At 36.3% G+C, this 26,415-nt stretch overlaps 1 protein-coding gene across 1 annotated transcript in view; it reads left to right on the top strand.

Moving 5' to 3' along the window:
* The window catches only part of MAGI3 (membrane associated guanylate kinase, WW and PDZ domain containing 3), a gene marked incomplete at its 5' end in the record, with an annotated part of 103,053 nt that overhangs the window by 50,082 nt on the left and 26,556 nt on the right, over positions 1 to 26,415 (top strand). Inside the window, 7 exons of the mRNA XM_082661744.1 lie at positions 4,771 to 4,959; positions 7,369 to 7,974; positions 9,194 to 9,225; positions 11,249 to 11,405; positions 12,718 to 12,809; positions 22,028 to 22,220; positions 24,569 to 24,757. Of these exons, the coding sequence (XP_082517870.1) occupies positions 4,771 to 4,959; positions 7,369 to 7,974; positions 9,194 to 9,225; positions 11,249 to 11,405; positions 12,718 to 12,809; positions 22,028 to 22,220; positions 24,569 to 24,757 (1,458 nt within the window). The remainder of the gene's footprint in view (positions 1 to 4,770; positions 4,960 to 7,368; positions 7,975 to 9,193; positions 9,226 to 11,248; positions 11,406 to 12,717; positions 12,810 to 22,027; positions 22,221 to 24,568; positions 24,758 to 26,415) is intronic.

Raw genomic sequence — 26,415 nt, 5'->3', positions numbered from 1 at the left:
AGCCATGTGTACTTTGAAAAAGATGCCCAGAAATTTCTTACGTCCAACTTATCCCTCCTCATCTCCTCCCCCTTCTCTCTCTGTCATTAATAAGGTCTATATGGTCATATCATAATAATCTATTAGATTCTTCACTTCTGTTGCCAGTGAGAGAAACAGTTTTTTCTTATAACTACTCTTCCAGAACATAGTCTCTTCCCTTAAGATTTGCATTTGATTTAACAAATATTTTTAGTTTAACAAATATTTTGGGGCACCTACTATATGCCCAGTGCTTTGCTAAGTACATGGTATTAAAAAATGATTAAGAGTCAGATAGGTCTTGCCCTCAAGAGTTCACAGTCTAAAATAGGAAACTAATAGTTACACTGTATGGTGCTAGGTGTCATCCTGTATTAGTAGTTGAATGAGCAGGGGGCGGAGCAGGTTTGAATCCCAGCTGTGTAACCTTGGTTGAGTTTTTAAATTCTTTGTTTTCTCATCTACAAAACAGGAATAATCGTAGTCCCTACCTCTTAAGGTGGTTCTGAGTATGCAAATTAATACATGTAAAGTGCTTACAATACATGTAAAGTGCTTGCAAATACAGGTCTGGCACATGGTGACCAATAAACAATAGCTTTCATTGCTATTAATAGAGATGTACAAGGTACAGTGGTGGCATAAAGGAGGGAGTGCACAACTTTGCTGTGGTGGAGGAAATCAAGGGGGCAGGGGAACCTTGAGACAGAGGACATATGTGAACTGGGTCTTGAAGTGCCAGGAAAAGTTAAGTCAGGCAGATCAAAATTTTAGAGGAGCAACAAGGCATACCAGCTAGAAGGAACAGAATACATAAAATCAGAGAAGCATGAAATGGTGGTCCAGGGGTCAGAGAACAGATACAAATGGCCAGCGCGTAGGGTATTTTAGGGGAGTAACAAGAGATGAGGTTGTAAGGATAGGCAGCCATGAGAAGAAACGAGTTTCAAAGAGAAGCTGAGTATTTGTGTCACATGGTGCTGAAAAGTCGGGAAAGATGAAAGTTGAAAAGTGTTTTACATTGGACTTTAAAATGTGGAGGTCATTTGTCACTCTAGCAAGAGCAAGGGGAGAGTGAAATAAAACTGCAGTAGAATAAAGAGGAAATGGGAGGTGTAGAAGTGAAGACAGTGGGTTTAGCCAACTATTTTGCTAGCTTTGAGTGTGAAAGGGGTAGCCAGAGGACATTAACTGCAGAGGAACATGAGTCCCCATTTTACACATGAACAGACTTCAGGAAAGATTAAGCCTCTTGCTTAGAATCACAGTGAGTGATTTGGAGTCAAGTCTGGATTTGAACCTAGTTTTACTGACTTTAAATTCAGAGTTCTTTGTATTATAACATGTAGTTCCTGAATGCCCATGTCTTCCATGGCCCATAGCAAAGATCTTCTCTCCTTTACTAAGCTCTAAGCTCCTCGAGGGCAGGACCCATGTGTTTTATTACTTTAGATAACCAGACACTCTCCTATGAGAGAGTAATGACTCAGCATCTGTCTTTCAGGAGCCCACAAGTTAGCCAGGGAAACAGACACATAATTTTAGTATAGTATGATATTAACAGATATAAACAGTAGTGTTGGAACAAAGGAGAGAGAAATTAAATCTCACTGCGAGAGGAAAGGAAAGGCTTCCTAGAAGTGATGGAAGTTATGCTAGTCCTTGAAGAATAATTGTTACCATTTATTGAGATAGAGTCTAGTGCTAAATTGGATGCTTTATATTACATCATCTCATTTAAGTCTCAAAATATTGCTGCAAGGTTGTTAATATTATTTTCCCCGTCCAGATGCCTTGATGGCATCAAGTTACAATTGTCCGATGCTTCCATCCCAGGGATATACTTGCCACAGGGACAGAAGTACTCAAGTTTGTGAGCCTCCTTCCTTAGGCAGCCTGTATGGGTTTGTGTTTATCTACATTTATTGAGCACTTATTGTTTATCAAGCACTGTTTCTTATGCTTTCTGTGCACCACCTAGTTTAATCCCTGTAACAACCCCATGAATTATGTACTATTACCCCCCCCTTTTATAGATGAGGCAACCGAGACTTAAAAAGGTTAAATTATATTCCAAGATTACTCAACTAAATCACAAAGCTTGGATTTAAAATCAGGATTGTTAAAAAAAAAAAAAAATCAGGATTCTTAGACTCAATGATAGTTTCTTTGTGCCTTTCTTATTCTCACTTTTCTATATCTAAATTCTGATAATACCTACTTTTGACCAATTTCTAATTGGCTTTGGCTGTTTTATTACTACTTTCCCAAATTAGGTGTTAACCAAAACTTTCCTTCCCACTTTAATGTTTGCACATCTTGGAGCTCATATATTATATGCTGATTTTCTATTGTATCCCTCAGATGCCCATCTTATTCTGATATTTACGGGGACTAGAGCATGGGATAGCTGACCAGAAATATTTCAATATTTGACATAAAAATGAGAAAGGTACATTTCATCAAAGATATTTTCCTCAAGTACCTGTACGCAGTACTTACATGATCTTATCTATGATCTGATAGGCAACACTAGGGGGCAGTCATAATCAGCTTACATAACTAAATAGGCTTTAAGCATGTCAAATAATTTTTTTAAGTGATATTTTGTTCAGAGATGAGTTGCTAGTTTGAATGTCAGAGGCTCATCAAGGGCCAGCAACGCACTGAGGTATTGCCACAAGTAGCCTGACTGGCCAAACTCAGAGGCCTCACAAAATAGTGTTTACTGTGGTGAATACACTCCTGTCTGGAGTCTAGTCCTCTCCTTTGAGAGGCCCAAAATAGCCGATTTTTTTTTAATGTCAAGTGCTTGTATTTGTAAGAGATTAGCAAATCTGGGAAGAACATAATGAACAAAGTACACCCACTCCTATCCCAAACCTGCCTTTGTCAGTATTTGCAGGGCAGCCCTACCTCTTGCAGGAGCCATATGCATACTATACAATCTATACAACCATACAGAACAGCCCCAAGGATTGTTCTTTTCTAATTGCCAATAAGTTTAATGCATGCCTCTTAGAACACTTTGCTAAGAGGGGCAGCAGCAGATACACACAGATTAACTCTGGGCTTGATATTAGTGCTAAGTGTGATCTAAATATGAAACAAGTCACCCTTGTTAATTTGAGTCATTAGGGAAATGAGCATCAAAACCACAGTTTAAGACCATTCCACACCTACTAGAATGGCTATAACCAAAAAAGCAGACGGTAACAAGTGTTGGCAAGGATGTGGAGAAGTTGGAACCCTCATACACTGATGGTGGAAATGTAAAATGGTACAGCCACTTTGGAAAAGTTTGGCAGTCCTTCAGAATGTTAAACATAGTTATGATATGTTTATGGTAACTGCTGCATTTCCATTCACAGTATGTAACTAATAGGAATGAAAATACTTGCCCACACAAAACCTTGTACATGAGTGTTCATAGCAACATTATTTATAATATCCAAAAAGTATAAACAATCCAAATATCCATCAACTGATACATGGATAACTAAAATGTGCTATATCTGCACAGTGGAATATTATTTGGCAATAAAAAGGAATAAAGTCCTAACACATGCTACAACACAGATGAACCTCAAAAAAATTATGCTGAGTGAAATAAAGCATTCCAAAGACCACATATTATATGATTCCATTTATATTAAAAGTCCAGATTGGGCAAATCTATAGACAGAAAGTAGACTAGTGGTTGCAGGTTGGGGAGAAATGGGGAGTGACTGCTAATGGACAGAGAGATTTCTTTGGTGTGTGTGTTTGGAGGGAGAGAAAAATGTGCTAAAATTAGACTGTGGTGATGGTTGCACGTCATTGACTTGTATAATTCTGTCATTATTGGATTATATCTCAATAAAGCTGTTAAAAAAGAGATTTGTGAGAAAAGTTTAAACCGTATTTTAAAAAGATAACTTCAACAATGCTTTGTAGATTATGAATCTGTACAATTTGATCCCCAAGGTTTTCATAAGTGCCCTAATGGCAGCCGGTGGAAGAGAGGAGCGAGAGTTTCTGGGGAAGAGAAGAGAGGTATTACTTGCAAATATAGATCACTTTTAGTTCTAGGATCATCTGGGGAAACCTCTTAAAATAGGCTTTTCAGAGGAGCTGTGCTTTTTGTCTTCCTAAAGTTTCCACTAAATATGAGTAAAAGGGAAAGACGCATGGAGCTATATACTGATAGTGCAGGGATTTGCTCCTCTCATCAGATATAGCTTAAAGGCTGCAGAAAGCCTGAGTCATAAATTATAAAAAGTTCTCGATGTATTCGCTTTTATAAGTTTGTGACAGTTGCCTTCATCTTCCTAGTATAGTGTTTTCTGCATAGACCTCAGTAGCTGCTTACTCAAATGAAATATACATCTGAATAAGTGCTGAAGGCTTTCAGGAATTTAATAATAAAGTTTACCCTTCAGGAGTGTCATTTTGACTTCTAAATAAAGGACTCTTTGGGATAAGAAAAAGTAAGTACAAACAAGGCAGTGAGGAGGGGATAGAGTAGATGTTTTTACCTTTCAAATGACATAGAAGAGTCATATAAAAGATAAATGATTCATTAGCTAAGTTTTTTTTTCAGTGATTTAGTTTATGAAATTAAATTCCAACTGTTCTATAATATTAGATTCTATCTTTTTTTTCCTGTTATGTTATGGTTTGTTATATTTAAGTTATATAGACTATCTTGGAGATTAGCTTCAAGGGCTATATTCATTGTAATTATTCTTGTTTCTCATTTTTACACAGATATGGAAAAATCACACTTTACTCGAGATCCATCCCAGCTTAAAGGCATCCTTGTTCGAGCATCATTAAAAAAAAGCACAATGGGATTTGGTTTTACCATTATTGGTGGAGATAGGCCTGATGAGTTCCTACAAGTGAAAAATGTGCTGAAAGATGGTCCTGCAGCTCAGGATGGGAAAATTGCACCAGGTAACAGATTTTTCAGAAATACTTAAAGAGGGACTTCCCTGGCTGTCCAGTGGTTAAGACTCCACGCTTCCACTGCAGGGGGCACAGGTCTGATCCCTGGTTGGGGAACTAAGATCCTGCGCATGCCGTGAGGCGTGGCCAAAAAAAAAAAAAAAAAGAAATACTTAAAGAGTTATGATACTATAACAAAAATTATAGTGAAAAAGTTATATATATATGTAACGTATATAACAAATATTATATAGTAGGTATGTAAGTATATATAAAACTTCTGTATATATATTTATATAAATAAAGAGAGAGAGAACTAAATTATACAACTGAAGAGGGAGATTCCTGTATTAAAATAGTTTATCTTCTAAACTAAGTGCATGCTAGTTTTGAAGGAGGGTCATTTTTACAAATAAGTGGAAACAGTCAAAACATTAAATTTATTAATTTTTTGAATAGTTTGCACATTTTGAGATAACTCTTTGGCTGTACTAAGCTAAAGATTTATTAACCATCTCAGAAAACTATTTGATAGTTTGATTTTCTCTGATTATGTTGGGTACTTTTGGAGTTATTTAACATTAACCTGTAATCTTTTTTGGAAAACGATTCATTGTGATGTTTATAATGATACTGAACAAATTGTTATATCCCACAGTTTTTTTCTAAGTTGGGTTTTTTTTTTTGCTTCCTTAGTGGCTGTTAGTAAAATTAAACTGCTATGTTAAGAATTATAGACAATAATATTACTATTTTTACAGAGCTGTATAAATTTGTCTTTTACGTAGTTTTCCCAACATCTTTACTTAGTGATTGTTAGATATTTTTATACGGCTGACAGTGTTTATGGCTGAGTGGGTTAGAGGAAGTTTAAGACTAGTTACTGATTATGGGGAAGGTTTAAGTACTTTTTTCCAGAAAGATTTTAGTAATCCACTGAGGTTGCTTCTTACAGTTTGCTAGACTTTTCTAATCCTCTGTTATTTCACATACTTTGTGTAAATATGTCCCCCATTTGGGCGATTCAGTTGTCATTACTTTTGATGGCAGATATCAACTTATTTTTAGCTGGGATATGGGCTCTCTCATATTATGCTTTCCCAATTAGGTGATAGAAACGTAAACGAGAAAACTTAAAATAATCAAATGTTATATTTATAAAGAAAATTATTTTTAGCTCTCTTTTATTACTTTATAAAATTAACAAACTCTAGAGATTAAAATTAATAGTAAAGTCTTTTCCTAAGTCCTCAATTTTGACTTTTTAAATATTTTGTGCATGAAACACATCTTGTAGCTATTGTATATACTGTCAGGATTTTATAATATAGATTCAGATATGTCTAAAACTGTTATTAATTTGTATAACAATATAATACTTCCATTAAAATTCTGGGAACTTTGACCAGGGGAAGAAAAGTCAAAACTTTGTTTCTAATTAGTCTAATTTCTATAACTTCTTGAATTTTGCAACAAATTTCCACAGACTAACATTAGTTTTTAAATACCATTCATGTTGATTTTTTTAAAGCCTACATGCAATCAGAACAAATTAAAGCACCTTTATTTGGCAATAACCTTTTAAATAATCGTATTCAAATAAAAGCAGCAAATGGATGAGATATCAGAGGACAAATTTTAAAAGCTAAAGTTGCATTAAGAAAAACACACAACTGATAAATGTCAAGTGGTAATAATCCGGCAACCAAAGTGGTCATAATAATGTAAAATCAGAAAAGCAAAACCAACTTTTACAAGGATTAATTCAGCTGAATTTCCAGCATCTTAAATAATATATTCTTTACTTCTGTTGAATTCTTTTGTTGCTTACTTTTCCTTTTGAAAACTAAATTACACTAAATTGAAAAAATCCACAAAAAAGAAAATACATTCATAAGTTATTATTCTAATCTTCAGCCTTACATTGTTCAAACTAGAATGAATTTTTAAGTACATTGTAATCAATGGCTACTTAAAATCAAGAAATAAGGTGATATTTAAAGATTGCCTGTTTGTACAAGTAGCCAATGGGGTTATTCACTCTTCTATATACTGAACACCTACTACAATGTGCCTAGCTTTGTGTGACCACTTAGGTGTGACTCAAAGGATATACTAAAAATGATAATGTGAATTTGCAGTTAATTTTTTAAAGATTCACTTTAGCTTGAGGTCATAACTCTTTGCAACTAAGATAATTAAAAATGTATACATTTATATATTCTTTTTAGAGAGGAGTCACAGAAGGGAGAATGACATGTCGATGTTCAAAATCTATCTTTTCAGTAGTTAATGAACAGTAAGAGGTGTCCAAAATTCAAATTTAGATGCTAAACTTCAGTTATTTTCATCTCCCCCAACAAAAAATTAACTTATTTGACGGTTTTAATATTTTTAACATGACTTATGTTTTACCAGGTGATGTTATTGTGGACATCAATGGCAACTGTGTCCTTGGTCACACCCATGCAGATGTTGTCCAGATGTTTCAACTGGTACCCGTCAATCAGTATGTAAACCTCACTTTATGTCGTGGTTATCCACTTCCTGATGACAATGAAGATCCTGTTGTGGACATAGTTGCTGCTACTCCTGTCATCAATGGACAGTCATTAACTAAGGGAGAGACTTGCATGAATACTCAGGATTTTAAGTCAGGAGCAATGGTTCTGGACCAGAATGGAAAATCGGGGCACGCCTTGATCAGTGATCGTCTCAATGGACCATCAGATCTGAGTGAGCAGAGAGCGTCTATGGCATCGTCAGGCAGCTCCCAACCAGAACTAGTGACTATCCCTCTGATCAAGGGCCCTAAAGGCTTTGGGTTTGCCATTGCTGACAGCCCAACTGGACAGAAGGTGAAAATGATATTGGATAGTCAGTGGTGTCAAGGCCTACAGAAAGGGGATATAATTAAGGAAATTTACCGTCAAAATGTGCAGAATTTAACACATCTCCAAGTGGTAGAGGTGCTAAAGCAGTTTCCAGTAGGTGCAGATGTACCATTGCTTATCTTAAGAGGAGGTGAGTAAAAGCGCAACAAGGAAAAATCTTCATTGTTCATGCATTTGTATCTGTGAATTGTCCTTCCTTACAGGTCAGAATATCTCTTTTCCCAGCAGACTTAACTGGTAATTAGTATGCATTTTCCTTAAGTTCTGTCTGACTGCTTCCATAAGCAGTATCTTTTGCAGCAGTTTGTTTAGTTATTTGCAGTTTCATTTGTGTCCATTATGGATTTCTTTCCCTCTATATTCTTTTTAAAATCTGATTTATGACTTTAATGATTAGAGAGAGTCACAACATTGTGCTACTTCAAATGAAATATATCCTCTTAATTCCGTTTTCTCTGTTGATGGCAATAATAGAAATGGACTCTTTCAAGCAGTGGTACTTCATCTGGACCTCTGTAATGTACCAAGGATGTTTTGAAAGAGCTAGCATCTCTGTGAATAAGCAAAATGTTGGATGGTGTGTTAATCTGTTCTGTAAAAGCAATCATGATAGCTTGTGCTCATAAAGCTCTTACCTTAAGCTTTAGTATCTGTCCATAAATGTTAATTAAACCCCACAGTGCTCATGTGAGATAAATATAATTTTATTTTCCAAGGTCATCAACTGACTTGAACTGCTCCCAGACATAAATGCAGTTCCAAGGACTAATCACAAAGTCGCGTTTTAATGGGCTTTCTTAAATCCATACCTATGAATGACTAGTATTTTAAAGAATAAAATTTAGCCCTTCACATATATCTCACTGGCTTTTAGTTTTCATTTTTGAGGCAAATGAGCAGTTTAACTTCATTGGGGCTTTTTTTTATTATTTTCATTTCTTTGAACTATTTTTGTTTCTTCTCTGTGTGGTATGGTAGAATGTGCTCATATCTCTTCGTGAGGGCTGGAGAATTATCCAGAGTTCCAACAAATATGAGAGTCCAGGGTTTGGTGTCAAACAGGTTGGATGTCAATTTCCTGCCTAGTTGCTGGTTGGTTCCGCAGTACAGGAAAGTAATGTTAATCTATTTGAGTCTTTGTTTACTTTATCTATAAAATGGCAGTAACATTTACGCCTTAGGATTGTCATAAAAAATGAAATACGTGTATAATGCCTGACACGTAGAACATATTGAACATGATTTACTAGCCTGCTAAAAGTCAAAGCTAGTTTTGTCATAAACATTAGCAGTATTTGTGATCTGGGAATGCTTCCTCTGTTTTTAAAATGTGGCTCATTTTTTTTAAGGTCCTCCTTCACCAACTAAAACTGCCAAAATGGTGAGTATACTGTGGTCCTCAAATGCTTCTTCTGAACACACGGAGAGAGACGCTGCGTTCCCCTCCCTGAGGGCAGCTCATAGGGGTGGCGTTTACAGACAGGCAGGAGCCAAGAGGCAGACTGCCCTGGGCTTGTATCAGAAACTCAGAGGGAAGCGTGTGAGTTAGAAAAGCTGCCCATAGAGGAGGTGTGCTCTGCTGGTTAAGTATTTCTGCTGGAAGATAGGCCTGTACTACCAATAGTCCTGTCTAGGACACACTGAGGTGCCTACTGATGGGTCCTATTACTTTCTTTGTGTTTCAGAGGAACAGGGTAAGGAGTAGCTAAATGTTCGAGCAGATGTACTAAGGGAAGATGTATTAGTTTCACATAAATTCACAGGGACTATAACTTACCCACATTCAGATAACCTTCTGACATTTAGCCCTAAACAGGACTTTCTAGAGCAATTGTGGCCTCTGTGCTCAATTTGCTTGTTATCAGAGTGAGAGGCTATCAGACCTGGAACAGTTTTCTCTGGCATTCTTCTGAATAACTGACTAGCCCATTTAAAGACCTGTGTAGAGAATAAGACCTAAACAAAGGACGCACCAAATAATGGTATGAAAGAAACAGTGCTAGGTACACGTGTAGCTACTTAAATATCCACAATTATATGGACATGGATATAAAGACAATCGTGTATAAAATCCTCATTTGCTCTGTTTTGCTTGATTTGGAGTGTGTCATCTTATAGTTGAAAGATGGTCTTCCATAACCAGAAACCCTGGGCTGCTAAACAAAAGACCATCAGATACAAAATGGATTAGTTCTCCATAGCCCACCAAATAGGATCCTCAGCAAATTGGCCGTTTTATGGATCAGGCAGAAAGAAACGCTCAGCACTTTTATAGAAAAGTGGACCAGTTAGGTCCAACGTGAACAGTGAACAGAAATTCTTTTTGCCTACTCAGTTAAAATTGCACTGTATTTTTCTCCATTTCTCCATTTCTCTGGTCCCTCTAGTACTCATTTTTAACTTCTGTGCTACCCTATCTATTTCGTAACGAATGCCAGTGCAGCCATGGGGACCCTAATGTTTTATAATTGATGAAAGTCTCAGACGACCTCCCACTGCTTCTGACAGAATCCTAGGCCATGTGGGAGAAAGAGGAAGAGACTGCTCTTATCTCCCGGCCATCTGACGGGGTCTGGGTCAGTGAAGGGTCCCTTCTGGCACAACGCTTTATAGCGACTGTCCCCTCACACCTACCTGAGAAGCTGCTGCTCCGGCATCCTAGTCACATTAATTATCTTATCATAAATGTCTATAATCCCCCTCTTCTAACCGTAATTCAGGATAACAAGCTGTTCTCAAAACCATAGTATTTATTTTCTTAGGCTATTTATTGGATTTCATTTTTTACTTTTATTAAAGAAGTCATTTTACTGAGCTATTCTTTTGGGAAAGTTCTATCTGAATAGGAACATTTGAAAATATCCCTTGTCTGATTCTCAGGCATGGTGCATTTTTTCGTGATATATTTGGATTGGCCATGAAGGTTTTTACACTGTTATCTTTATAACCTAAATTAGTTAACACTTCCTGTTTCATTTTCTTAGAAAGAACATTACCTTAAACGTCTTCACTGAAAATTAAACTCAGTGAGTGGGGAGGATGGGGTTTATCAATATTCTAAGAGAATATGGACATATTCTCTTAGAGTCTCCCTCTTGCTTTACTTGGAAGTATCTGAAAGTCAATTTGTGTCTTGGTGGTGGAGCAAAGGGCAAAATTGCTTAAACATAGGACTAATTGATTGATATCATTATCAACTTTTTCTAATTTAAGTGAAATATGTTTTAATCAAATACACACAGCTATGAAAGTGAATTCCTATAAGACTGCAAATATGCTGTGGCTTTGACCCTGCTGCTTACACAACTGTAATCAGCTGACATACCCAGTTCAGACAACAGTTTTATGCACTAATCAACCATCTGGCTTTTCGAGATACTAAGTAAGGCCCTTTTCCATTTCAGAAAACAGATAAAAAGGAAAATTCAGGAAGTTTGGAGGCCATAAATGAGCCCATTCCCCAGCCTATGCCTTTTCCACCCAGCATTATCAGGTCAGGATCCCCGAAATTGGATCCTTCTGAGGTCTACCTGAAATCTAAGACTTTATATGAAGATAAACGTAAGTAGTTGTGGAATATTTCAGGAAAGCATGCAACAAAATTAATTTGAATTTTCTTAAAAACTTGACTTTTCCATCTTTCAAAACCATGTTGAAGTTATTCCTTCATTCCCATTTTAATATGACTTTGGGCTTCTTCCATTTATATTCAACATTCATTCATTTATTTTCTTCAAAACCATGTATTATTAAGGGCCTTCTGTCTACCCAACATCTTAGTAGGTAATGGGAATACAGAGGTAATAGGTTACATAGGCCCCGCACCCCAAAAGATGATTAAGCCTAAATGGAAAAGACAAAGAGGTAATCAAATACATATACAAATAAGTGCAGATAAGCCCCTAACAGGTTCAGTAATAGAAGGATGGACTGAATGAATTGGGATCCAAAGTAGAAAATGGTCAGTTTTACGGCTGTGGGTAGTAGGAAGTGTCAGATTCTGCTTCATATAGGAAGTTAAGCTTTAACCAAGTCTTTAAAGACAATGAGGTAGGTGTTTATGAGATAGATGAAAGGGAAAGAAAGAAGGAATAGCATGTGCACATTGACCTTGTATGGGCTGGGTTCTGCACAGAGTTCAGTTTAGCTGCGTGTGGTTGGCAAGGGAAACTAGAGGGGGAGGGCGGATTATGCTGTTCGGAGGAAGCTGGAGACAGTGGTATACATGATAGAGAGCCACAGAATGGTTTTAACCATAGGGATGAAATTGTTGGACTTGACTTTCAGAAAGATTTTCCTGGCAGGGATACGAAGGATGATGAATCAGAGGGGTGTGTGATCTGAGGAGGAAACCAAAGGGTAGAGTAGACTCCTTCGAGGAGTCCAGCTGAGAGATGATGAGAAGAGAGTGTGCATAGGGTGGAAATTCATTTTCATACTAATTTACTTACTAATGATAGATCTTTTCCAAAGTAAAATCATAGATTTAAGTAGGTTTAATTTTTTAAATTTATTTATTTTTAGAAATAGATTTAGGTCTACCTTGGAAAAGATGTACACAAGTGAAAACATTATATATAATTGCCTTCATACTTATTTAACCTGTTACAGATCTTTGTCTTGATAGTCCGATAGTCCCAGGCCATATTTAGGAAGATGAAACATTGATTTGAAAGCATCAAGAATTAATGGACGTGTAATACTGAGAGCATGGAAGTGGGAGCAAATATTCCTAAGGAGTCTTGATTCAAAGTTTGGGTTAGAGCACAAAACAGAGATTTATGATTGAATTTTATTGTATTATTAATCCTTTTAGAATAAAGTGTGTATTATGTATGTATGTTTGTATTTATTATTTTCTGGTTTTCCTTAGCGCCAAACACCAAAGATTTGGATGTTTTTCTTCGGAAACAAGAATCAGGGTTTGGCTTTAGAGTGCTGGGAGGAGATGGACCTGACCAATCTGTAAGTTTAAATACTTTGGAATTTGGCTGCTCCTGTTAAAACTTTTAAGCAGAGATTTGGTAGAATACGGTGTTTTTGTTTTGTTTTTGGTTTGGTTTTTTAAAAGATTTTGTTTTCTCTGACAGTTTCATTAATATGAGGAAGAACTTCATTTCTATTGGTGTCATAATACCTCAGTTAACTTGGTGTAGCTGAGGTTAAAACTATAGGTAAAAGCTGAATATGTCAGCTGTAAATTAGAGTAATAAATGGTTATACTAGCAAAACATTTACATCTAGAATTTTATTTATACAGGATTCTCACTCAAACTTAGAGAACAAATACAATGGGTTTATTTTTGTTTTGCCCTTAGTTTGATAAAAAGTAATGTGCTTCTTAGAATTTAAGAACATATTTAAAGTTTTTTTGTATAATATCAAGAAAGACTACGCTATTATCATGCTTAGAAGTTAGGTGAATAACAATATTCTTTTAAAATGACGGGCTTCTTTCTATTTCTGACTAGAACATTTGATTTATAGAGTATAAATGTGTTCTAATTAGTCATATCAGTTACAGTTAAAATAATCATCAGAGACCGTTTAAGGCAGGTTGCCCTACATAGGGCAAATATAAAATACCTCGATTGTTTCTTTTCTTTCTTTTCTTTTTAATTGAGCTATGATTGACATATAACATTATATTAGTTTCAGATGTACAACATAACGATTCGATGTTTGTATACACCACAAAATGATCATCACGATAAGTCTAGTTACCATCCGTCACCAAAGTTATAAATTTTTTTCCTGTGATAAGAACTTTTAAGATTTTTCCCTTAGCAATTTTCGAATATGCACTACAGTATTACTGACTGTAGTCCCCATGCTGTACATTACATCCCCATGACTCATTTATTTTATAAACGGCAGTTTGTGCCTACCTCCCCCCAACCCCCTTTCCACTGTCAACCACCATTCTGTTCTAGGAGTTTTGTTTTGTTTGTTTGTTTATTTATTTTGTTCTTTGTATTTCACATATAAGTGAGAATACACAGCATTTGTCTTTCTCTGTCTGACTTATTTCACTTTGCATAATGCCCCCCAGGTCCATCCATGTTGTCGCAGTTACCAAGATTTCATTCTTTTTAATGTAGTTTAATCTTCGCATCTGGTGATTTTCTCAATTTTCTTCTTGTAATTGATTTCTAGTTTTATACCATTGTGATTGGAAAAGATGCTTGATATAATTTCAGTCGTCTTAAACTTATTGAGACTTGTTTTGTGGCTTAACATGTGATCTGGCTGAGTAGTAGTTGTGTGTGTGTGTGTGTGTGTGTGTGTGTGTGTGTGTGTATAAAGAAGACATCATATGTATATTTCTTTTTTTTCCTAATTGCTATGGCTAGGACTTCCAATACTATGTTGAATAAAAGTGGCAAGAGTGGGCATCTTTGTCTTGTTCCTGATTTTAGAGGGAAAGCTTTCAGCTTTCACCATTGAGTATGGTGTTAGCTGTGGGCTTGTCATATATGGCCTTTATTATGTTGGGGAGTGTTCCCTCTACACACTTTGCTGAGAGTTGTTATAAATGGACACTGAATTTTGTCAGATGCTTTTTCTGTACCTGTTGAGATGATCATATGATTTTTATCCTTCATTTTGTTAATTTGGTGTATCACATTGATTGATTTGTAGATGTTGAACCATTCTTGCATCCCTGGAATAAATTTCACTTGATCATGGTATATGATCCTTTTAATGTACTTTTTAATTCGATTTGCTAATGTTTTATTGAGGATTTTTGCATCTGTGTTCATCAGTGATGTTGGCCTGTCATTTTCTTTTTTGGGGGTGTCCTTGTCTATTTTTGGTATCAGGGTAATGTTGGCCTCATAGAATGAGTTTGGAAGTGTTCCCTCCTGTTCAATTTTTGGAAGAGTTTGAGAAGGATAGGTATTAAATCTTCTATAAATGTTTGGTAGAATTCACCAGTGAAGCCGTCAGGTCCTGGACTTTTGTTTGCTGGGAGGTTTTTAATTACTGATTCAATCTCCTTACTAGTAATTGGTCTGTTAAGATCTTCTACTTTTTCATGATTTACTCTTGAAAGATTGCATGTTTCTAGGAATTTATCCATTTTTTCTAGGTTGTCCAGTTTTTTGGCATATAATTGTTCATAGTAGTTTCTTACGATTCTTTATATTTCTGGTGGTGTCAAGGGTAACTTCTCTTTATTTCTGATTTTACTTTTGAGCTCTCTTTTTTTTCTTGGTGAATCTAGCTAAAGGTTTGTCAATTTTATTTATCTTTTCAAAGAGCCTGCTCTTAGTTTCACTTTTCTATTGTCTTTTTAGTCTCTATCTCATTTATGTCTACTCTGATCTTTGTTATTTCCTTCCTTCTACTAACTTTGGGCTTCTTTTGTTCTTTTTCTAGTTCCTTTAGGTGTAAAGCTAATTTTTGAGATTTTTCTTGTTTTGAGGTAGGCCTGTATTGCTATGAACTTCCCTCTTAGAACTACTTTTGCTGCATCCCAGAGATTTTGGTAAGTTGTATATCCATTTTCTTTTGTCTCAAGGTATTTTTTTATTTCTCTCTTGATTTCTTCATTGATTCATTGGTTGTTCAGTAGCATGTAGTTTAATCTTCACATTTTGTGATTTTTCCCAATTTTCTTATAATTGATTTCTACTTTTATACCCTTGTGGTTGGAAAAGATGCTTGATATAATTTCAGTCTTCTTAAATTTATTGAGACTTGTTTTGTGGCTTAACATGTGATCTGTCCTGAAGAGTGTTCCACTTGAGAAGAATGTGTAATATGCTACTTTTGGATAGAATGTTCTATATATATCTGTTAAGATTATCCGTTCTAATGTGTCATTTAAGGCCCACGTTTCCAAGATTGATCTTATGTCTGCATGATCTAGTCATTGATGTAAGTGGAGTATTAAAATTCCTTACTATTACTGTATTACTGTCAGTTTCTCCCCTCAGGTCTGTTAATATTTGCTTTATATATTTAGGTGCTCCTATATTGGGTGCATAAATATTTACAAATGTTATATCTTCTTGTTGGATTGACTCCTTTATCATTATGTAATGCCCTTTTTGTCTTTCATTGCAATCTTTGTTTTAAAGTCTATTTTGTCTGATGTAGGTATAGCTACCTCAGCTTTCTTTTGGTTTCTTTTTGCACAGAACATCTTTATCCATCCCTCTGCTTTCAGTCTTTGTGTCTCCTTACATCTGAAGTGAGTGTCTTATAGGCAGCATATAGATAGGTCTTGTTTGTTTATACATTCAGCCACTCTAAGTATTTTGATTGGAGAATTTAGTCATTTACACTTAAAGTAATTATTGAGAGGTATGTACATGTCATTTTGTTAATTGTTTTCTGGCTGTTTTGTAGTTCCTCTCTGTTCCTTTCTTCTTCTCTTGCTTTCTATGTTATGCTCATATTCTATTTTTGTTATCTTTTGTGTGTCTACTATAGGTTTTTGTTTGTGGTTACCATGAGGCTCACATATAACAGCTTATATATATATCAGTCTATTTTAAGTTGATAGCAAGTTAAATTTGAATGCATTCTAAAACTCCCCCCCATCACATTTTACGTTTTTGATGTCCCATTTCACATCTTTTTATTTTGTGTATCCCGTTACTGATTATTCTAGTTATAGTTATTTTTACTACTTTTGTCTTTTAACCTACATACTAGCTTCGTAAGTGATTATATTTACCTTACCCATGAGATTTATACTTTCATATGTTTCCTTGTTGCTAATTAATGCCCTTTCTTTTCAGCTAAAGTAGTCCCTTTCACATTTCTCATAAGGTCAGTTTAGTGATGAAGAACTCCTTTGACGGTTTCTTGTCTGGAAAACTCCATCTGTCCTTCAATTCTGAATGATAATTTTGCTGAGTAGAGTATTCTTGGTTGGAAGTTTTTTCCTTTCAGCACTTTGAATATATCATGCCACTCACTTCTGGACTGCAAAGTTTCTGCTGAAAAATCTGCTCGTAGTCTTTTGGGGGTTCCTTTGTATGTAACAAGTTGTTTTCCTCTTGCTGCTTTTAAGATTCACTCTTTAACTTTTGACATTTTAATTATAATGTATCTCTGTGTGGATCTTTTTGAGTTTGTCTTTTTGGGAACTCTCTGGGCTTTCTGGATCTGGATGTCTGTCTCTTTCCCCAGGTTAGGGAAGTTTTCACAGCCATTATTTCTTCAGGTAAGTTTTCTCCTCCTTTCTCTCTCTCTTCTTCTGGCACCCCTATAATGCAAATGTTTTTCTGCTTGAAGTCATTCCATAGGTACCTTGGGCTATCCTCACTTTTTTTCATCTTATTTTTTTCTTTTTGCTGCTCTTGTTGGGTGAGTTCCATGGCCCTGTCTTCTAGATCACTGATTCTTTCTTCTGTTTTATCCAGTCTGCTGTTGAATCCCCCTAGTGTAATTTTCGGTTCAGTTATTGTATTCTTCAGCTCCATGACTTCTGTGTAGTACTTTCTTATATTTTCTGTCTCTTTATTGAAGTTCTCACTGTGTTTATGCATTCTTCTCCCACATTCAGTAAGCATCTTTATGACCATTACTTTGAACTCTTTATCTGGTAAATTACTTATCTCCATTTCATTAAGGTTTTTTTCCTTAGGTTTTATTTTGTTCTTTCATTTGGAACATATTTCTCTGTTTCCTCATTTTGCTTAACTCTCTATTTTTGTTTCTATGTATTAGGTGAAGCAGCTACCTCTCCCAGTCTTGAAGGAGTGACCTTGTTTAGGAAATGAGCTTATCTTTCAACTTTGCCCTAGCTCTTGGTTGTCTCTCCAACCTTTGTGATTGTCTAAGCAGCCTGATTTATTCTCAATAAGTCCCAGTCACTGAGGGTGTGCCAAGACCTCTCAGTGTTCCAAAGGGAGGGACCTCAGTCAGCAAGCATCTAGCTTCAGGCTGATTGGAAGCCATACCCTCAGGCAGCAGCTTTTAAAGTATGTCAACATACACAGTCCTGTGGGACTGCAGTTGTAAACTCTGCTGGCCTCCAGACCAGGAGATCTGAAGGTATCACCTGGGTGACAGTTGCAAAAATCAGGATTTCAAACAAGTTTATAAGCTCGTTTCTGGGAGGTACCAGAGAGCCATAGTGAAGCCAGGGAAGAGTGCAAAGATGGCATCTCCAGCCTCTGTTCCCTGAAAGCACCTCTGTAGCCTCTAGATGTGTGGCAAAGCTGAACCCTGCCCCTCAAGCTAGGACAAGTAAATAGGCCTTTTTCACAAAAAGACTGGGGTTGGGGGGCAGTGTTTCAGTCTGCAGTCTGTGTAGTGCCATGGGGGTGGGAGCTTGTCAAGAACTATCTCTCTTATTGTTACAGTCTCATGGGACTCAAGAATGCAGGCTGCCCTGGCCACCAGTGCCAAGCAATTAAGGAATGACCCCTGTGTAGACTACATGTGCCCACCAGCTTTAGCTAAGCAGCCAGAGAGTTCACGGCCAGGGCATACCCACTAGCATTAGCGGGGCAGTAGGAGAGTGTAGGCCAGGGTGCATCCACTGGCACAGCAGAGTAGAGGGAGGGAACAAAAATGGGTGCCTGCTAGCACCTCTATCCCTGGAGAGAGTCCCAGTAGAGCTCCAGCCCTTCAGCAGATGCTTTAAGAGTAGCAAATGAATCTCCTTCACATACAGTCTAGGCAGTTTTCAAACTGCTGCTTTTGCGCTGGTCCCCGGGGTGAGTGAGTCTGTGTGTAAACCCTTTAAGAAAAGTATCTCAGTTCCCTATAGCCCTTTGGGTCCCCTGGATGTGAGGCCCTTTGGTTTTCCAAGCCAGACATTTTGGAGGTCCATCTCTCCATTGCAGATCCAACGGTTAAGTTGCATGATGTGAGGCACGAACCCCTCACTCCTTAGGGAGAAGCTCCAGCTTTGTGAGATGCCTCTGATTATAGGTCACTGTGTTGGGGGGTAGGGTTTGGCAGACCATGTCTCTGCCTTTCCTACCCATCTCAGTATGGCCCTTTTACCATTTCTTGTGAAGGAATTGTTCAGCTAATTTTCAAATCTTTTTCAGAGGGAATTGTTCCACATGTAGCTATAGATTCCATGTGTCCATGGGAGGAGGTGAGTTCAGGATCTTCTTACAACAACATGTTGGACCGTACCTCCTCCAGACTAGTTATATTTCTCTTGATTGTTTCTGATGGTAGATGTAGTTTCGTAGATATAGTTTGTCACTTCCTATTTTGTTGATACTCATAGTGTTCGTTCACTTAGGCATTTTAAGAATTTTTCTCAAACAGCTTGGGAGAAACCTTTCTCTTCTCTTCTCTCCTTTTTAATTGAAGTATAGTTGATGTACAATGTTATATAAGTTACAGGTGTACAATATAGTGATTCACAATTTTTAAAGGTTATAGTCCATTTATAATTATTATAAGATATTGACTATATTCCCTGTTTTGTACAATATATCCTCGTATCTTATTTCATATATAATAGTTTGTACCTCTTAATCCCTTATGCCCATATTGCCCCTCTCCACTTCCCTCTCCCCACCGGTAACCACTAGTTTGCTTTCTATATCTATGAGTCTGCTTCATTTTTGTTATATTCACCAGTATTTTGTATTTTTCTACATATAAGTGATATATTCCACATATAAGTGATATCATACAGTATTTGTCTGACTTATTTCACTTAGCATAATGTCCTTCAAGTCCATTCATGTTGTTTCAAATGGCAAAATTTCATTCTTTTTTATGGCCTAGTAGTATTCCATTGCACATATATGTATGTATATATAGGTGTGTATATAGATATAGATCACATCTTCTTTATCCATTCATCTGTTGATGGACACTTAGGTTGCTTCCATATCTTGGCAATTGTAAATAATGCTGTTATGAACGTTGGGGTACATGTATCTTTTCGAGTTAGTGTTTTCATTTCTTTTAGATATATACCCAGGAGTGGAATTGCTGTGTCATATGGTAGTGCTATTTTTGTTTTTTGAGAAACCTCCATGCTGTTTTTGACAGTAGCTGCACCAATTTATATTCCCACTAACATTGTAAAAGATTTCCCTTTCCTCTATATCCTTGCCAACATTTGTTATTTGTAGACTTTTTGATGATAAACATTTTGACAGGTGTGAGTTGATACCTTATTGTGGTTTTGACTTGCCTGATGATTAGCAATGTTGAGCATCTTTTCATGTGCCTGTGGGCCATCTGCATTTCCTCTTTGGAAAAATGTCTGTTCAGGTCTTCTGCCCATTTTTTAATTGGGTTGTGTTTTTTGGGATATTAAGCTGTATGAGCTGTATGTATATTTTGGATATTAATCCCTCATTGGTCTCATCATTTGCAAATATTTTTTCCCAGTTTGTAGGTTGTCTTTTTGTTTTGTTTATGGTTTCCTTTGCTGTACAAAAACTTTTAAGTTTAATTACGTCAGATTTATTTTTGTCTTTATTTCCATTACTCTAGAAAATGGATCCAAAAAAATATTGCTGCGATTCATGTCAAAGAATGTTTTGCCTATGTTTTCCTCTAGCAGTTTTAGAGTATCCCATCTTACACTTGGATCTTTAATCCATTTTGAGTTTATTTTTGTATATGGTATTAGAGAGTGTTCTAATTTCATTCTTTTGCATGTAGCTGTCCAGTTTTCCCGGCACCACTTATTGAAGAGACTTTTTCTCCATTGTATATTCTTGCCTCCTTTGTCCTAGATTAATTGGCCATAAGTGTGTGGGTTTATCTCTGGGCTCTCTGTTCTGTTCCATTGATCTATGTGTCTGTTTTTGTGCCAGTACCATACTGTTTTCATTAGTGTAGCTTTGTAGTATAGTCTGAAGTCAGGGAAGTCAGGGATTCCTCCAGCTCTGTTCTTCTTTCTCAAGATTGTTTTGGCCATTTGGGATCTTTTGTGTTTCCATACAAATTTAAAAAAAAATTTGTTCTAGTTCTGTGAAAAATGCCCTTGGTATTTTGATAGGGATTGCATTGAATCTGTAGATTGCTTTTGGTAGTATGGTCATTTTAACATTATTAATTCTTCCAGCCCAATAACACAGTATATCTTTCCGTCTGTTTGTGTCGTCTCCAATTTCTTTCATCAGTGACTTATAGTCTTCCAAGTACAGGTCTTTTACCTCCTTAGTAGGTTTATTCCTAGGTATTTTGTTCTTTTTGATGCAATGGTAAATAGGATTGTTTCCTTAATTTCCCTTTCTAACAGTTCATTATTAGTGTATAGAAATGCAACAGATTTCTGTATATTAATTTTGTATCCTGCAGCCTTACCGAATTCATTGATGAACTCTAGTAGTTTTGTTTTCTGGTGGCAGGAATTTCTACATATATGTAGGATTTTCTACGTATACTATCATGTCATCTGCAAACAGTGACAGTTTTACTTCTTCCTTTCCAATTTGGATTCCTTTTATTTCTTTTTCTTGCCTGATTGCTGTAGCTAGGACTTCCAATACTCTGTAGAATAAAAGTGACAAGACTGAGCATCCTTATCTTGCTCCTGATCTTAGAGGAAATGCTTTCACTTTATCTTCTCTTAAATGTAGGGTTCTAGCAGCTCTGAAACTAGCCCAAACATTTAGGATTACTGAATTATAGGATTCTAATTGCTGGCAAACAGAATGAATTAGATCTGTTCACCTAGATGCAAGTGAATCTTAGGTCACTCTGTTCCCTTAAAATACTTACTGCTTTATAATTTAGAAACAAGACATATTTCTCTTTTGCATATACTAAACTTGTACTAATAGCCTTATGTAATGGGAGTATTGTAAGAATTATTCCAGTTGCTATGAACAGTGTACAAAAAAATCTTTCCTGATGACATTCAGTGGACTTTACTAGTAGCTACTCCACAAAATTGCATTTTCTGAGTTTAATGTTTTTGTTTTATTATAGTAATGGAAGCGATAGTAGTATTTTTTAAGTTATTGAAATACTTGGTATTTTCTGTCTTCCTTGTCCCTAACCCAGCAAATCCAGAAGAGATTATGTGGTGTGGTCGTTTGAAGTGCCGTTTTGGAGAATGGTCAATTTCTAAGATTTCACCTTTCTAAAATATGACAGTTTTCTTGTTGAAATGCAAAAATCTGTTGGTTTGCACAGTTCTGAGTCAGGAAGTACTTAACTTGGTAGTTAAGGATCTTAGTACATGTTAGTAGACTGTATAGACCAACCTACACCTTATGTCTTATCAGGTATACATTGGGGCCATCATTCCTCTGGGTGCAGCTGAGAAAGATGGTCGTCTCCGTGCAGCTGATGAGCTGATGTGCATTGATGGAATTCCTGTTAAAGGGAAATCACACAAACAAGTGCTAGACCTAATGACGACTGCTGCTCGAAATGGCCATGTGTTATTAACTGTCAGAAGAAAGATCTTCTACAGTGGTATGTGAACCTGTTCCTACTCTGATAAGTTAAAAAAGAAACAAAGAAACTTAGTCCACATTTTTGGGGAGTTTTTTGGGGTTTTTTTTTGGCAGGTTATTTTATTATGTTTAATAGTGTGTGAGATAACTCATTTGGTGTGATCCAAGGCCTCATTGTGGAAGCATGTAAGGTCAAAAGGATTCAGAAATAATACTACTACTATCAAAAAAGAGAAATAAATTTTGGGCCTCTATATTAAGATTATATTAATATATATTGATGAATTTGCCAATGTGGCATTGTAGATCAGAGTATCAGCTTCAATCTGTTTTCTGAAAAACAAAGTTATTTAGTCATACCAAGATATCCCATTAGCTGAATATCAAAAGATTTTGGATCCTGATGATCCTAAATATTCAGAGGATAGAATGTTTCTACTTGACAAGTTTTAGTATAATATAATTTAACATTTGAGTGCTTACCACGTCCCAGACATACTGACTTTTTTACTTACTCTTTAGAACACTATGATGTAAACACTATCATTATTCTAGTTACTCACAGAAAGGTTGAGAAACACATAGGTGGTAGGTAGTAGGACCAGGATTAAAACAGGTAGTTTAATTACAGAGCTTGGGGTCTAAACCATTACACTTGGGTATGAAAATCTCATGTATTTTCTCTTCAGTAGTTTTGTGAATATTAAGTAGAAATTTTTAAAAGTGAATTCTTGCCACTTAAAATTTTTTAAAAGATAACCCTGTGGCACCACAAGAGTGTAAGCCTCATGTAGTTTGGGAGTTTCATCCATTTAGTTATGTGCTGTGTCCCCAGTATTTAGAAAATGCCTGCCTGGCACAGAGTGGACATAAAAAAATCTGTCGACTTGATGAATAGTTGCATTACTCTTAAAAATGAGGCACCGTGTTTTTGATTGCAACGTCCAAAGTAAAGGCCCAGGGACTTCCCTTGTGGTCCAGTGGTTAAGACTCCCTGCTCCCAATGCAGGGGCCCGGGTTCGATCCCTGGTCAGGGAACTAGATCCTGCTTGCTGCAACTAAGAGCCTGCATTGCTGAAGCTAAAGATCCCTCATACCACAACTAAAAGATCCCGCACGCGGCAACAAAGATCCCGCGTGCTGCAGCTAAGACCTGGCACAGCCAAATAAATAAATAAGTAAATAACAACAAAGTAAAGGCCCAGTAAATATCAGGTATTCCGTGACGCATACAGATTTTAATGCAGTGTTGCCTCCATTTGGTTGTGCTGAAGTCAGAACATAACTACACAGAGTAAAAAATGTGATGCTATACAACTAGAGGTTGGCTCCCTCCTGGAAAGCATCATGAAGAAGCTTCATAGTAGTTTGATATTACTGGAAGCATTTTAGCTAATTCATTCTAACCATGCATTATATCAAAAAGAACCTTTCTTTTTATTAATGATTGGATGTTGGTGACACTTTGTCGAGGTGCAAAAACGTATTCTCAGAATCACATAGATTTTGACGCAAAGAGACCTTGTAAATGCATATTCATCGATAGCAATGTTGTTGTGGTTGTTGTTTATGATGTTTTGTATCAAATTATGGCACAAAACTTGCTCTTTTTTTGAAATCAGTTAGGACTAACTTGTGTTATTCTTTCTCACATTATGATGTTATCTTGAATAGGAGAAAAAGGTGTAGGTTAACTGCCCATTTGCTAGGAATTCCATATGACCTAATCTATGCCTAGGAGAGTTTGCCGTTCATGTGGACAGCTTGTTGTATGCCTGAGAACTGCTAATGGTTAACTCATCCGGTATCACCCATCAGGAACCTGCAGTTGTAAAACACATTGTAAAAGATAAATTCTGTGTAGATGGCAAACTGTTCTCAACCTGTAATGGGCAGCATCTCTGTCCTGATGCAGTGACCTCTCAGACGTCATGAGTGTCAGTCACTGCACTAATTATATTTAAAGTTGATTTTAAAAGGAAGTTTACTATGTTGTTATTCATTATCAACTTTTTAAAAAAATTACTGGTCCAGGTTAAAAACCTTGCTGGAATTAAAATAATTTCAAGAAGGATTTTTTTACTATCAAATTTCACAGAAGCTTTGAAAAACTTCCTTTAAAGTGAGGTAACGTTTTGCATTTTTCCAACTATGTACTTAAAGAGCATTTAAGAAGTCAGCTGGACTGCTGCCGCCTACATCTGCACTCAAATTAGGTCCAGAGCTCACGTGGGTGGAGGTGCTGCTTTTCTATTCTTTATGTTATTAGAAGCTAAATTTTCTTGTGAAAGGCTTAGCACAAAAACACTTTAGTTATCAAAAGTTATGATATTCCAGAAATATCAAAATTGATCATGTTTATTATAGAGAAACAACCTGAGGATGACAGCTCTCAAGCCTTCCTTTCAACACAGAATGGCTCTCCCCGCCTGAACCGAGCAGAGGTCCCAGCCAGGCCTGCTCCCCAGGAGGCCTATGATGTTGTCTTGCAACGAAAAGAAAATGAAGGATTTGGCTTTGTCATTCTCACTTCCAAAAGCAAGCCACCTCCAGGAGGTAAGGGCTCCTATGTCCTGTTATCCCTCCCTACAATTCCAGTTTTCTGAGTTGCCTGCTGGGGTTTCTGAAACTAGTTAGGAATCATGTATTGATATAAATTGCCTCAGAGAGTTATCTTTTTTTAAAATGCTGAATATTTTCTTTATTTTCAAAATTAGGTAATCTGGGGACTTCCCTGGTGGTCCAGTGGTTAAGATTTCACCTTCTAATGCAGGGGCTGTGGGTTCAATCCCTGGTCAGGGAGCTAAGATCCCACATGCCTCACAGCTAAAAAGTCAAAACATAAAACACAAAAAATTCAATGAAGACTTTAAAAATGGTCCACATCAAGAAAAAAATTAAAAAGTTAAAAAAAAAAAGGAAATTGACTGTATTATAAAAAAAAAATTAGGTAATCTGAATCAAACCTTCCAGGCTTCGGGTTTATCTATCTATCTCAGATTCCATGAAATAAGTCTTATTAGTAGCTTGGTTTACATCAAGATTATATTGTGGCAGTATGTCAGGGATGTGACCTAATTGCTTTAGTGAAAGGACAATGCTGAATTTTTAAAATTATGGGGGCACAGGGTTTTTTTTTCAAATTAGGGGAAATCGTGTATGCAGAAATGAATTAAATGCTAGAAACAGTGGAGAAGAAGTAAAACAGATTACCAGAAAAATCTTGACCCAAATATGTCTTAAATAGTCCTTTCATGTTATTTAATAATGATTGCCATATTCCAGCTATAAAGTGACCTTCTTGAATGATAAGAGGCATTCTTTCTTTATATGCTTCATTGAAAGGTAAAAATTTTGTCAGAACCTTGAAAAATTAAATATCCTGAACCCAGCTTAACAGAATGTTGTCTGAGAAGGATGAGTATGTGTATTAATTCCCTCAACAAAGGAGGAATTACCTCTAGTATGTTCAGGGCTGTTATGATTCAGCAAATTAAATATTTGTCATGTCTTTATGTTTCTAAGAAATAATCATCTTTAAATATAATTGTAAAATCCAAATGAATATGAGATGAGAACCAGCAAATTAATATTTATGTATTATGCTTGTCTGGTAGCTTTATTTTTCCAAGTCAAGTGATAAAAATCTTTGACCACATGAAAATGCATTCTTGCCTTTGCCAGTGGATTTGATTATATCTTGGGTAGTGAGATCCTTTTAGACTAGATGGTCACTAAAACCTTAGTAAAAAAAAAGAAAACACTTTCAGTAAAGTGTTGTGAGCCAAACCAATTTGCAAAAATCTTGCTGGAATTAATGCAGTTGTGTAGAGGAAGAAGATTCCGTGACATGGATGAGTTATTACTATAGTATCAGGTCACTGCTCACTGATACTAGTTTCCATTTTCCAAAAGCCGTTGCTATGGTAACGCTTGGAACTGGAACTGTCACTGATGCTTTGAGGATGATCATGTGGCCTGTGTCAGAAAAATAAAAGGAAGCAGCATTTAGGTGGAGTTTATTTTGTATCATTGTTTATTTGTTTTTCAAAATACTGATTTCCATTTTAGATAATCATATTCTCATTCTAATACCATGCAATAATCCCAGGCATTCAGATTAACAAAAATAGTGAAAGATTATTACTCAACATGATAGATGCTAACCACTTTTCATATTGAGGATACTCCTTTTCTAGCACCACAAAAATTAG

The sequence above is a fragment of the Grampus griseus genome, assembly GCF_964374135.1.
Source record: "Grampus griseus genome assembly, chromosome: 1".
Classification (NCBI taxonomy): domain Eukaryota; kingdom Metazoa; phylum Chordata; class Mammalia; order Artiodactyla; family Delphinidae; genus Grampus; species Grampus griseus.
This window is presented reverse-complemented; position numbering and strand designations above follow the sequence as displayed.